Source organism: Lepidochelys kempii, chromosome 11, assembly GCF_965140285.1.
Source record: "Lepidochelys kempii isolate rLepKem1 chromosome 11, rLepKem1.hap1, whole genome shotgun sequence".
NCBI lineage: Eukaryota > Metazoa > Chordata > Testudines > Cheloniidae > Lepidochelys > Lepidochelys kempii.
In genome coordinates, this window is record NC_136390.1 from 79307679 (window position 1) to 79321493 (window position 13815).

The following is a 13815-nucleotide window of genomic DNA, read 5'->3' on the forward strand; positions in this document are numbered from 1 at the left end:
GGTTCTAAGGTCTTGAAAAGGTCCCTCAAGGCGGGGTTTTGGTTACCCCGATGACTTCTGACTCACAGTCTCGAACCTCTTTGGATATTAATTGGGGACTTAATCTGACTCATTTACTTTGCTTAGCACTTATATACCTTTTTGTTCTCAAAGCAGCCACATGTTCCAGAATTGTGCCTCATAGGTGTTTTATTATTGGTTTACTTCATAATTTTGGAAGGGATTGCAAAGCAGACACACAGACCAAAGCTCAGCCATAGTTTACTCTCTCATAAATCATTCACTTTAGCTCTTAGAATGACCCTTTTTGGATAACCTCACACGGACCCATGTCAGCCATGTCACCAGGCTCACTGATCGCATGATCTCACGTGTTCTTTACTTTCTGAGTGGGTTCGCTGCTGAAATATTCCCAAATTCGGGGTTAAAACACACATGCCCATTGAGCCGTTGTTAACCACTCCAGTGCAGTTTCAGCACTTCCAGTAGTATTCCACTCCATTTATCAAATGCTAAGAGAGTCCTGCTCCCAGAATCCTCTAGCCACACCGAACTTATGCTTGCCACATTCATATACATCAGTCACAGCAATTCATAATAATTTGGCACAGTCTCAACATGTGTGCCCATGGGGGTATGCAGAGGTTTCTCAGGGGTACCTCAACTCAGCTAGATATTTGCCTAGTTTTACAACAGGCTACAGAAAAAGCACTAACACAGTTAGTACAAACGAAAAGGTCAGACAATGACTTGTTTATACTGTTCTGTATACTGTACACTGAAATGTAAGTAAAATATTTATATTCCAATGGATTTATTTTATAATTACATGAGAAAGGAAGCCATTGGTCAGTAACAGTGTGCTGTGACACTTTTGTATTGTTATGTCTGATTTTGTAAGCAAGCAGTTTTAAAATGAGGTGAAACTTGGGGGTACAAAAGACAAAGCAGACTCCTGAAAGGAGTACAGTCATCTGGAAAGGCTGAGAGCCACTACATGCAGCAGATGCTCTGACCTACAGTGATGGGGAGCAGTGTAAAACTCAGATAGATGGATATTTAGTTACCTAGACAGCTTTCATTGCGCCTTCCTTCTTCTTCTGCCCCTTTAAGGCTCTCTGGCTGGGACACTTGGTCACTGTCCCATTCCTGGGAGCAGTCTCTTTCCCTGAGCTAGATCAGCTCCTGCAAGTGCTATGGGGAGAAAGAGCCTGTGTCAGTAACAGCAGCAGCTCTGGGACTTGGTAAGGAGGGGGCTTGTGCAGTCACTTCCTTTCCCTCTCTCAATTACCTGCGGTCTGTGGCTCCGGTGAATGTCTGCAGAGCCCCTGGGGCTTCTCTAGGGGCTAGATCAGGCCAGAAGACGGTGAGTGTTGCAGCCCGAGCTGGTATGGGGGACACAGGAAGGGGATGGAGTAGCTGATGGTGTCTGTAGCTCTGCACTGGGAGAAGGGGAGGGGAGGCAGGAAGTGGATGATCAGAAACAGAAGGGTCAGGGACTGGACAGCTCCTGGGTGTAATTTCCAGGCTGCAGCACAGCCACAGCGGAGACAATAACCTGCTCTCCCAGGGGAAGGGAAGACACAGGAATACGAGGGACGGAAAGGGGCAGGCGTGAATGTCCAGGTGCTCATCTTGCCCTGATAGGCTGCAGAATAGCGTCCACGTTTCACTCCCCATTGCCCTCCTCTGATGAAGATGGGAAATGGCCACAGGGGAGACGCTCAGGTAGGGGATTTCTGGGGACTGGGTGTGTCCTGCAGAGGGGAGGGGATGTAAATACACTGTGGGGCTGAAGCTGTCTGTTAAACCTGCTGGGAGGAGAGACTTGTCAAGTCACTCACTTGGTGGGACAGCCACATGCTGGCCCCACCCATCACTCCTCCCTGCTCAAATGCCATTCAGACAGTGGTGACCAAGGCCATCCTGAAACTCCTGCTTTCCGCTTCTAGGGGTACTAAGCAAGCAGCCGAGCCCCACTTCTACCCTGGCCCCACTCTGCCTCTCCTGACAGCATGGCAGGGCAAGCATTAGGGAGGTTAGTCAGACTGTGGGGAGAAGGCCGTCAGCACCCCTGCACATTCACACTGAGCTTCAGCAGCAGCTCATCCCATTCTAGGAGGGGACTGCCAAGGCGGGGGGGGTTCCAGAAAAGAGGGGGCCTGGTGGGTGGGATACAACATATGAGCTGAACAAATTGGGAGAGGGGTCATGGCGGTACAGGGAGAGTACCCCAAGGACAGGGACAGGTGAGGTGTTAAGAGAAAGGAGGAAAATGGAGATGGAAGAGACTGGCACGGAGAGAGAAAACAGATGGTGAAACAGAGGGAGATGGAGGAATGGGGACTGGGAGGCAAGGCTCCCAGCAACTGTCCTGCAGCTTTCTGTCTGTAAAAATGAGTTGATACTGACCTCAGCTCCTGGGCAGGACGGTGCTGGAGAGAGAAGCTGAATCCGAATGGGTTTTCCTTGCTCATGCACCTGAACAATATGCCTGGATGAGCTGTGGGACCCGGAGCAGCTCTGGGGGTGGCTTATTGGAACCTGACCTTTTAGGATCAGACGCCTCGGGTGGGGAAATCCACAAAACTGAAGAATCTAATGCCCTGAAATGCCCGAGGTTTCTAGCCTGGGATTTAGCACCGCTGTGACTGACAGGGACTTCTGGGAATTGTTTCCCACCCCCAGATGTATATAATAGTCTGTGTAATCCCAAGAAGTGAGAACGCGAACCTCTCAGCCCTGCTGAGGCCCAAGCCTGGGCCCTTCAACTCCTGCAAGAAGTGAGGCAAAGAAAGGAAAACAGAGGGAGCTCAGGACAAAGACAGATCTCTTCCTCTAGTGGTTAGCTGCAGCTGCAGCTTCCCAGTACTGGCAGCATTTACAGCTATAAGAGGGAGAGGGCAGCAGATCTCTGAAGCCTGTGAAATATGGGAGAATGGAGAGGAAGTGCTGGCCTGGGGCTTCTCAGGATCAATAGTGGGATTGTTTCAAGGGCAAAGAGTACTGAGCGGGAGATGCTTCTTTTTTCAGGTACCAGTGACCATAAAGGAAGTGGAGGACTTGTGGCACCTTAGAGACTAACCAATTTATTTGAACATAAGCTTTCGTGGGCTACAGCTCACTTCATCGGATGTGACAATCTATTGCACCAAAGGGCAGTAGGTGCTTTTGGACCCTCATCAGAGGGTCTTCTACAGGGATATCATGCAGGAGAATTACAAGACTCTGATCTCCCTGGGTAAGGGCTTGTTCTCCTTCACTTATGAGAAGGCTGCACTCTCTATGAAGGACATAGGTCAGTTTCTGGACAGGGATCTTCCCAAGTCCCTTAGAATTCTGGGCAATCAGCACAAAACTGTGCGAGAGAGAGAATGCCACAGTCCCATCTCTTCCTAGGGAAAAGAAGTTGCAGAAACACAATGGCAGTGCTAAATTCCCCAGAGCCAGAGCTTGCACTGAGGGAGGAGATATTATATTTATTTGTCCAGGGTCATTTATGTACATGTAATCACTGTATTTCTCCACTTCATCCTCTGAGTGTGTTCTGGACACTCTGAAGGTTTAGTAATGGACAAGTGGCTTAATGTTTGCAGCTCAGCTGAATCACTGAGTCCTGCAACGGGTAGACACTCAGTCTGAATCTCTCTCGGTCACATCTCACACCAGAACACTGCCTTTCCCAAAGAGACTCAGCAAACTCTTTCCCATCCATTTTGATAATACAAGCACCAGTAAAGAAAGACACTGGGTTTAAAATCACAGAACAGTTTTTGTAACCAACCTGGATCTCCCATTTTGCTTTCCGTGACCAGGATTTCTGACACCTAAACCTGGCAGGATCTCCTGCACAGAACAAGGGGAATAGCCATGGGGGTCCCTGGAATCAGGGGAAAGTAAGATACCAGTGATACCTGTACAGGTGAGGAGGAAAATTAAGTCAGAAACCATTACTAAGTGAAAAAAAGAGCTGAAGTCCCAACCAAGCCATTGTGAGCCCTCACGTTTGTGTTTCATCAAATTCAATATTATAAACAGCTGTTCTCTCACATCCCTCATAGATCTCCCAGAGGTCTTTCTAGAAGCCAGTAAGCCCTCCCTTCACTCGGCCTTTGTAGAGCTGAGGATATGGGATGTTGGCACTGCAATGCTCTCTCCTCTGGAGAAGGGATTTAAAAGAAATTGGTTCCTGAATTTCAATCTGAATTAAAACAGACAAAAATCATGATGAACCCTCTGCAGTTTCCTTTCTCCTTCACACAGAGAATGAGCGGTGTCTGAGTTTTTGTTTTTTCCAGCAGATGTTTGGATCGTGAATGAGAGTGCAGAGAACCTTCAGCAGAAAGGACTTGAGCGAGGGGAACCAGATGGAACAATTTCAGGGAGATCCGAAGAGAATGTTTTCCAGAATCCTGATCAAGAAAGAGCCCATGAGAGTTGTAACTGCCCAGAAAGACAGAGGGTAAACTCTCCAAAAGAGAGAGAAAATCCACTCACCGTGGATGAGACCTCACAAACATCAAAGGCACCACTGTCCATCAGAGAGCTGTCGCCACAGGCAGTCAGTGAACACTAAGTGTTGTGAGAAAAGGTACAGCAGGGGCTCAGGCCTCAATGGCTGCCGAAGAGCCCCGATGGGAAAGAAATCCTATCCATGTGCAGACTGTGAGAAGGTCTTCAGCTGGAGCTCAGCCCTGATCACCCACCAGAGAACCCACACGGGTGAGAGGCCCTACAAGTGCCCTGCCTGTGGGAGAGGCTTCAGCCAGAGCTCCAACCTTGTCAGACACCACCGCACCCACACCGGGGAGCGGCCCTACGAGTGCGGTGAGTGCGGGAAGAGCTTTGGCCTCAACTCCCACTTCCTCAAGCATCAGCGCACCCACGCCAAGCCCTACCCTTGTGGGGTCTGCCAGAGAGGCTTCTACAGCTCCTTGGCCTTGGGCAGGCACCAGAGAGCCCACGCACAGGAGCAGCGCTACACCTGTACAGACTGTGGGAAGAGATTTCGGGTGCGCTCGGCACTAGCCCAGCACCGCAGGACGCACACAGGTGAGAGGCCCTTCCAGTGCTCCAACTGTGGGAAGGGTTTCAGCCAGAGCTCCAACCTGCTCACGCATCAACGCGTCCACACTGGGGAGCGGCCCTTCCACTGCACTGAGTGTGGGAAACGCTTTGCTGTCAGCTCCCACCTCAGCACTCACCAGAGGAACCATCGCGCGGAGCGGCCCTGCCAGTGCACTGCCTGCGGAAAAGGCTTCGCCAACCCTGCCAAGCTACTCGCCCACCAGAGACGCCACACGGGGGAGCGGCCCTTCCAGTGCCCCGAGTGCAGAAAGTGCTTCAGTGACAGCTCCCTCCTGGTGAAACACCAGCGTATCCACACTGGGGAGCGGCCCTTCCAGTGCCCCGAGTGCAGGAAGAGCTTCAACCGGAACCTGACCCTACTCAGACACCGGAGAATGCACACCGGGGAGAGGCCCTATATCTGCCCTGCCTGCGGGAAGGGCTTCAGCCAGAGCTCCCACCTCATCACTCACCAGAGAGTGCACACAGGGGAGCGGCCCTACAAATGCCCCACCTGCGGGAAGGCCTTCAGCCAGAACTCCAACCTGATCCGGCACCAGAGGAACCACAAGCACCAGGGCACACTGTAACCAGCTCATCAGCACTTGCCTCACACAAGCGAAATCTGCACAGGCACACTTTGTGGCAAAAGCTTCAAACAGAGCTCAGACCTTACAAGGAAACAGGGAAGCCACATGGGGAAGGAAGCGACGGCTGTCAAACAAATCGAGTCCTACCGTTTGAATAGTGCCGAGGAAGTGCTGAAAGCAGGAAGCGGTGCACTGTAGGGAAGTGATTGCTTGGTGATGTTTTTGGATGGAGTAGAAGGAGAAACAAGGTGACAAAAAGAGGGGGATAAATCTGATAATCTACAGGCATTTGAAAGGGATACATACCAAGGGCAAGGAGAACTTATTTAGGGTTGCACAACAGATGCAGCTAACAGCAGCAGAATGAAATTAAAAGGGGAAGCATTTTTTAAAAAAGTTCTTGACAGGACTATGTATTATTGAGCAGTTGGATATTATCCCCAGAAAGCAATGGTAGCTTCCTCATTTGGGACTTTTTGAAATGTGTTTTTTAGGTTAATATACTATAGGGAGACAGGGAGATGGATCAGATGAATTAATGAGTCCTTTCTACCTCTCATGTCTCTGATTCTCTCAAAGGAGGGAACAAAGGCAAAGTTGCTAAAAACTATGGTGGTAAAGGAAGGTGAATTTGTTTTAATCTCAAGTCTATTGAATGACCCAACCTGTCCTTAAAATATGTTATTTACTGATACTGGATACATGATTCCTGCCATCCTTCTCTCCAGAACAATAGGGTAAGCCATCTTGTTTAGACAGTTTTACTAACCTATTTAATGCTGGTATTTTTATTGTAAAGCTAAGTGATATCAGAGACCAGAAAAGAATGCAAATAAGTTTCTCTACCTCTCTAAGAGGAGTAAGAATTTAAGGCTTCCCAATTTTAAGCCCAGATATGCAAATTAGACGGAACTTGTTGCAGAAAGGAAGGTATCTGAGGACTAAAGCCACAGACATTACAGTCCTTACCTTGCCGAGAGGAGCATTATCTATCAACAAAATCATATGTTAACTGGAAAGGAGAAATAATTGGACAAAATTACAGCAAGGATATGTGGATTGTGAGTGGTATAAAAAGGACTTTCCATACAAATTGCAGAGATTGAAAAAGAAACATTCACATAGGAGCAGTTTGGTTCACTGATACTTTTGTAATTCTCTTCAGTTAGTTCTGTCTTTTCAAACGTTTCCACTACTTTCTGCACTGTGATTTTACTATCTGAATTGTCGCTGTACATCTTAGCTCTTCCCCCGACTCCTCAAAGACAGACCAAGTATTCTTAGGACTAAGAACCCTCCCCTTTTACTAAAGCAGCCTAGACATGAAATTATCAGCACCCGTAGATGGTTTCTTATTTATGCACATTAATATCCGATGAAGTGAGCTGTAGCTCACGAAAGCTTATGCTCAAATAAATTTGTTAGTCTCTAAGGGGCCACAAGTCCTCCATTTCTTTTTGTCTTGTATTGGTATCCTGATAGCATACTTACAAAAATGCATTGTTTTGTTCACCGTTAATGGTATGTGCACTCAGGAGAGAGCCAAAGGAAAGCTATGAATTTGTATGTTGACAGCAACAAAATGAATCTGGAAAGGATTAAATCCATACATCTGTTGGTCCCTCATTCTTCTAGGCTGGTATTTGCTGTTTGCTCCAATTTAAGTGTTCATTCCAGCAGCACAGTATCCCCCACTGTAAAGAGCCACTGAGACTGCTAGAGATGTATGTCACTGGGCTTTCAGTTTGCAAACCATTCCAATCTCAGGCATGTTACTAGAATGTTTTAAGGCAGTGGTTCCCAAACTTTAACAGCCTGCGAACCCCTTTCACTAAATTGTGAAATCTTGTGAACCCCCTCCTAAAAATGAATATTTCCAGGGATTTAAGTTAAAATTTCCTCTGTACTCCATGGGGCTTTTGCTGTTGAACCCCGTTTACCGCCCCGGTCAACTGAGCTCCACTGAGCTCGGGCTGCAGGTCCCGCTGACGGCAGGGGCTCGGGGTGCCAGCCCCAACTGCTTGGCCCCGCTCTCCCTGGGGCTTGGGCTGCCAGCCCTGCGTGGACCACTGGGGTTCGGGTGGCCGGCTCCCCTGCTGATGGGGTCAGGGCTCGGGCTGCCAGCCCCAACTGCCTGGCCCGCTCTCCCTGGGGCTCGGGCTGCCAGCCCTGCAACTGGGTCCCACCTTCTGCCTCTAATGCCCAAGGTCCTCTGGCCGCCATTAGTGAAATTTTTCTGGTGAACCCCCTGTAACGTTCTGCGAACCACTGTTTTAAGGGAAACAAGGTCTTTTATTAATATTATTTAGCCAAGTTCCTTTACAATGAAACACAAACCACAATTTTTTTAGGGCCTGATGAGTGAATTAGAGGAGCATTGTGATGAATGAGACTGACCAAGCATGTGGCACTTTGGACATCTGAATCCTACTTTGGTGGGAAACTACTCTACTGTAAATAACCCCATTACTATTTTCTCAGCAAACAGCTAAGATAAGGGGCTAGGATAAGGGCCATGTGTTAGGGCTGACCCAATCTCTTCTAAACACACAAATGATTACAGAAAGCAGGTGAATCTGTTCCATGGGGAAGGTGGCACTTCATCAAAAAAGCTTTCCCAGCTCCAACAGGGAAGCATTACCCTCCTAAAAAAACCACCAAATCATTGCACCATTGGATGGATCTTGAAATTCATGAGTAATTAGAATCAGGTACTACAAGTTACTTCAGTATGGAAAGTTACTTTCATTTTTGGGAGGGAGGTGACACAAAAACAATTTTTTCTGCTTCCTCTCTGTGCATTAGGCTGAAAAATACAGGGATTGGCATTATTTCCATTAATCACACTTTTGAACTTGTTCTCTCCTAAGAGTTATATTTCAATCTACATGATTTGCCCAGCCTTACTTACATTAGTGTAACATTCAGGGCATAATAGAGCATACTTTCATTTTTCCACTCTGAAATACTCCTGGAACTTGTTTTTTTAATTTACAATTTCTGGGTCGATCCTGCTTCCTGGGCTTCCGGTCACTGGGAGAAGACAGCTGACAGAGCAGGAAACTGAAAAAGCAAAAGGGGAAGATTAAAAAAGAAAAGGGGGGGTGGAGATGTAAAATGGAAATAAATAAGCACAAAGGAGCAACATGGAGGGAATAAGATAGCCCTTAAAAAGTTTCTTTTGTCATCATCTTTGAATTCTGAATGGAAGTACACTACGTTGCAAGAAAGAACACAGCGTGCCAATGACTTCTACATTTTGTAAGGGGAATACCACAACTAGCAGAGAAACATTATATAGCTAGCTAAAACAATTTAAAAGTTTTAAAGGAAGCTAAACTACTAGTGATTTCCATTTTACTTTGGGCAGCAAATAGTTTAGGGTAAAATCAGAAATGTCAGGATGGAAAAATAGACAGCCAGTTATAGTGGTTATTTTAATAGGCATATTGAAGTACAAAAAGATAAACTCTACTTGTATGGCACTGCTCCATCACACGACTGCAGATATATCCCAGTGAGTCTGGTCCCTCTCAAAGAATATTACAGTTCACAACAGAATGAATCTAAAGTCTGTAGCAAAAGTTTGCATTATAAGTTACGATGACAATAAACTCTGACTTATATCAGAAGTTCTATTTGTCTGTTTGAATACTGCAAGTGTACAATTCAGCTATATAAAAATATCAGGTCTGCGAAAGACTTTTTGTACCTCAGGTCATCCACTGTACAGTAAATTCTGAAGACAAGTCAAAGGATTCTTTCATCAGTTTTGTTATCTGTGAACGTGCTGTTAAATTGAATTCAATTCCCCCACAGTGTAATTCATCTGACTCAATTCTTTGATATATTTACAATGCATAAGTTTTCATTCCAACTGCAACAGTACATTTTTGGCCTAAAAACATGGAGCTGTGAGTATGCAACAGAGAACCAAAGACACATGCCTTTCTAAATATATCCTTAAAGTGCAAAATGTGTGTTTCCACACAACGGCATGAAAATATAGTTAGTCTGAGAAAGTCAATGCACTCAATATAGAAAATAGGAACATGCATTTAAACATGCTCAAATTATGGAAACGATTTCTTCCTTTTTTTCCTGGCATAAGTGACTTTTTGTGTAATAATAAGTGATAAGCAAACATTTAAAGTAGGTTCTATAAGTGTTGCTAAAATGATTTAAAGCTTACAGGAACTTAGGATGAAGCCCTGGTTTAAGAAGAGCTATGCTGTCATAAAGGCACCACATTTTCCCCTGCTGTTTTTGTTTACTTTAAAAATATGTTTAGCGCTCCTCAGAATCTGTAGAGTGTCATCTCAGTTCTGTTAAAGATGATCTCTCGGCCATATTTAACATGAAATCCCATAATGACCGCAGTCAAATCAAGTTATTTCCAAGTTTTCCCAATGTAATAGGTTCAGTAACCAAAGACAGCAATACGTTAACAGTATACTTGATTTGGCCAAACAACGTCAGAGATTAGAATCTCTCTCTACCAACAAATTTTCTGTTCTGAAAAGCTTAAAATTAAAAAAAAAAAATAATTTACTCTTTCAGCTTTGATACAAAATGATGTTCTGGAAGTTCAAAATTGTTCAAAGTAACCTGAATTACAGATTCGCCCCACTTGCCTTATTTATTTTCTGAAATGAAAAAAGGCTGATCTCCAACATCACACAGTAAGACCTGCCACTCTTCAAACCTATCTCACTCAGGGCACCAAGCCGTGCTCGGATGCTGAGCAGAACTTTCCTTTCCCTTGGGAAAGTAAGAAAAAAAGGCTCAGACACTATTTTTCTAGATATTTACAGTGCTTTAGAAACAAATTGCACTTCACAGGTTAAAATTCCATTAATCTTTCCCTACCCAATTTCTGGTACCAGCGTAAGCAAAAAGTTGGACTCCAATTTGGGCAGGAATGTCACTTTCTTTAATCTTCACCCAAGGGATCTCAATTTACATCTTGCAGCCAAAGACTCACCCCTCCCCCCCTTTTTTTTTTTAAAACAATCCCTATAAAATTGAACATTTTGGCTGAATGATAATCCTTACGACTCTAGCTTAGAAGAGGCATCCTACCTATTTAAAACAAAATAGCGAAGGATGAACTCTGTGAAACTCTGTTGTAACCGTGTAACATTTTGAACACAACACTGATTGTATGGAGCACTGGGAGACTTCTTGGAGAGATGTCTGGTGTGACAAAGAAAAGTGTTTGCCTTGCACCTTTAGAATGCAGAATTCCACGTCAGAATGTTTTCTTGAACAACACTGGTGTGACTCGGGGTTTTCATTTGATAGAAATTAACTCAGCCACTCCCTCCCCCATTTGGGGTGGGGACGCAGGGAACCACACCCAATTTTGGTTTTAGTGATTATTTACTGCTCTCCATCTTGTTGCTGCTCTCTGTCATGTTGATGATGTTGTTCTGGGTGGTCATCTTGGTGCAGCTGTTTCTGTTCCTGCCTTTTCTTTTCAGCTAGTGCTTTTGCCCTTGTAGTCATTGCTCTGGGCCTGATGTCGCACCCCTCTTCATCCTGCTGATGCTTTTTACAATGTTTCTCAAATGTAGACATTTTGGCATAAGTCCGGTTGCAAACCATGCAATGATAGGGCCTCTCCCCACTGTGCGTTCTCATATGAAGCTGGAGATAAGAGGACCTAGAAAAAATTCGGCTACAAACAGAACAGCGGTGAGGCTCACGGGCTTCATGTGTTTTTAGGTGCTGTTTGAGAGATGAGGCCTGCTTAAAGGCCTTACTGCATGTGGTACATTTGAAATTCCTCTCCCCAGACTCAAGGAGCTGATGCGACATGAGGTGAGCAGAGGAACGGAAGTTTTTCCCACACTTCTCACATTTGTAGGGCCTCTCACCAGTGTGAAGGCGGATGTGCAGGATTAGTCCTGCCTTCTGTGTGAAGGCCTTCTCGCACTGGGTGCATTTGAAAGGCCTCTCCCCTGTGTGGACACGTCGGTGAGTCTTCAGGTGTGAGGCACGCCCAAAGTTCTTCCCACAGTCCTCACATTTGAAGGGCTTTTCCCCTGTGTGGATTGCTTTGTGCCTCACAAGGTGCGAGGACTGTAGGAAGAGCTTCCCACACACATTGCACTTGTACTTCCTCTCGCCCGTGTGCGAGCGCAGATGCAGGGCCAAGTGGGAGGAGGAGATGAATTTCTTGCCACAGAGCGGGCAGGTGTGGGGTCGCTCGCCAGTGTGAATGCGTTTGTGCAGTACCAGGCCAGAGGACAGAGCAAAGGTCTTCCCACACATGGGACACTTGTAAGGCTTCTCTCCTGTGTGAACGCGCTGGTGCTTCACCAGAGCTGATGTCTGCGCAAAGGTCTTTCCACAGAGCTCGCAGCGATACGGTCGCTCCGCAGCGTGAGACATCTCATGAAGCTCCAGCTCTGTCAGCTGGGCAAAAGATCTGCCACATTCAGAGCATTTAAACGGTTTGCTAATGAGAACTGATTTGCTGGGTGGATTGTTTGTTGATAAGTTACTAGTCATGGAATTATTAATAACAGAACTACTGGGTACCATGGTTGGTAACGAGAAACTTTGAGAATTCATCATTGTATCAGCTTGGCATATAACGTAACGTAATGTAATGTAACGTAACGATGGGGGGAATGGTATTTAGTCACGGAGAATCATAACAATGGTCTCCTCAATTTAAAGAGGAACAAATTTCAGCATCAGGTACACAGATGAATAGTTAATACCTGAAAGGGGAAAAAAGACGACAGAATGACATTCACCCTCACAATGCAATTCCACAAAACAATTTGATGTAAAGTGAGCCAATGCTAAGCGCTGTCATTGTCTCATGGTGTTTCTCTGCTTTCTGCTTGTGACCTACTGCGCCATGGTGTCTCAGTCTTGTGCGTTTGGGTTTGGTCCTTGTTTTAAATTAAGATGTCTCTGCGGCTACCAAATCAAGAATGGGTCTGTGTAAAATTTTCAAAAATACCGACGTGATTCAAACAGCCTAAGCCTCACCCTGAACAGTGACGCGGGCCCTTTGGGGCTTTCCTCACCCCCTTGTTGTTACACGTTTCAGCAGCTGCCCAGTGACCACGGGCAGGAACGGAGGCTGCCTGCTCGGACACGCAGAGTTGATGATTAAGGCTAAGAGCAGGTCGCAGAATCGATGACGTTTCCCGCTCCGGCCCCAGGGCAGCGGGGCCGGGGCCGGGGCTGTCCGCCAGCCGGACCCCTCCCGCCCCCCGCCGCCGCCGCCGCCGCGGGCGCCAAAGCGGGACCCTGGAGCTCCCAGCCGGAGTGGCGGTGGGTGCCGGACCCCCGCTCCCTCCCCAGGGCTCGGGCGCAGCCCCCTTGCGTCGCGGTTGTTTTCGGTGAAAGGCAGGGGCGGGTCAGGGCAATAAACACAAAGTCGGGGAAGCCCCTGACCCGCCCCTGCCTTTCACCGAAAACAACCGCGAGAAACTCTTAGCCTGACTGGTGACACGGAGCGGCCGGGCCGGGCCGGGCCGGGCCGGGGCCGCCCCCCACCGCAGGACGCGGGCGCGGGCCCTGAGGGCGGAGCAGGAGCCCCGGGGGCTGCCCGCGCCCCGCGCCCGGCCCACACTCGCCCCCCGCCCCGCCCCGCGCGGCCCGGCCCGGCGGCAGGAAAGGGCCGCCCCGCCCCGCGCCCCAGAACCGCTATTACCCGGCAGCGGCAGCTTCCCAGACTGGCTTCCACGCCCCGGAAGCGATCCCTGCGACCCGGAAACACAGCGCCGCCGCCCCACACTGCGCATGCGCTCCGGACGCGCACGGCACGGGTGGGAGGTGGGAGGCCCCAGCCACCCCCCCGCCCCGGAAGTCCCGTGCCCACCGTTGCCTGCCCGGACTGGAATTTGCGACACACGGGGGGGGGGAGGGGGCGAAGCTTCAGGCTGTGCCCCGCCCCCTCCGAACCCGGCTGGGCACGTCCACCAATGGGCCCGGCGCACGGGAGGGCGGGGTTTCAGGCGCACGCCGCTGTTAGTCACCGTGCTTCCCACGGTAGCTCGTAGGGGCCAAGACAGAGCGCGCGCTGCGCACTTAAGAATCCGCGAGACCAGACGCTCTGAGCCTGCGCGCGACGCTGCCGCCATCACCTAGGAAACCCCTCGCTACCGCACGCGCCGGCCCAGCTGCGGCCGTC

The 13815-nt window shown here is 48.1% G+C and overlaps 2 protein-coding genes across 2 annotated transcripts in view; one reads left to right on the plus strand and one right to left on the minus strand.

Annotated features, from left to right (window-relative positions):
• The window catches only part of LOC140895273 (uncharacterized), a 29333-nt gene extending 16442 nt beyond the window's left edge, over positions 1–12891 (minus strand). The window contains exon 1 of the mRNA XM_078854716.1: positions 11044–12891. Coding sequence (XP_078710842.1) covers positions 11044–12239 — 1196 coding nt within the window. The 5' untranslated portion in view covers positions 12240–12891. The remainder of the gene's footprint in view (positions 1–11043) is intronic.
• Positions 1374–9289, plus strand: LOC140895962 (uncharacterized). The gene is made up of 2 exons (XM_073306950.1): positions 1374–1728; positions 4302–9289. Exon 2 carries the CDS (start codon positions 4503–4505, stop codon positions 5655–5657), a length of 1155 nt encoding a protein of 384 aa, XP_073163051.1. The 5' UTR covers positions 1374–1728; positions 4302–4502; the 3' UTR covers positions 5658–9289.
• Positions 12892–13815: the final 924 nt, after the last annotated feature.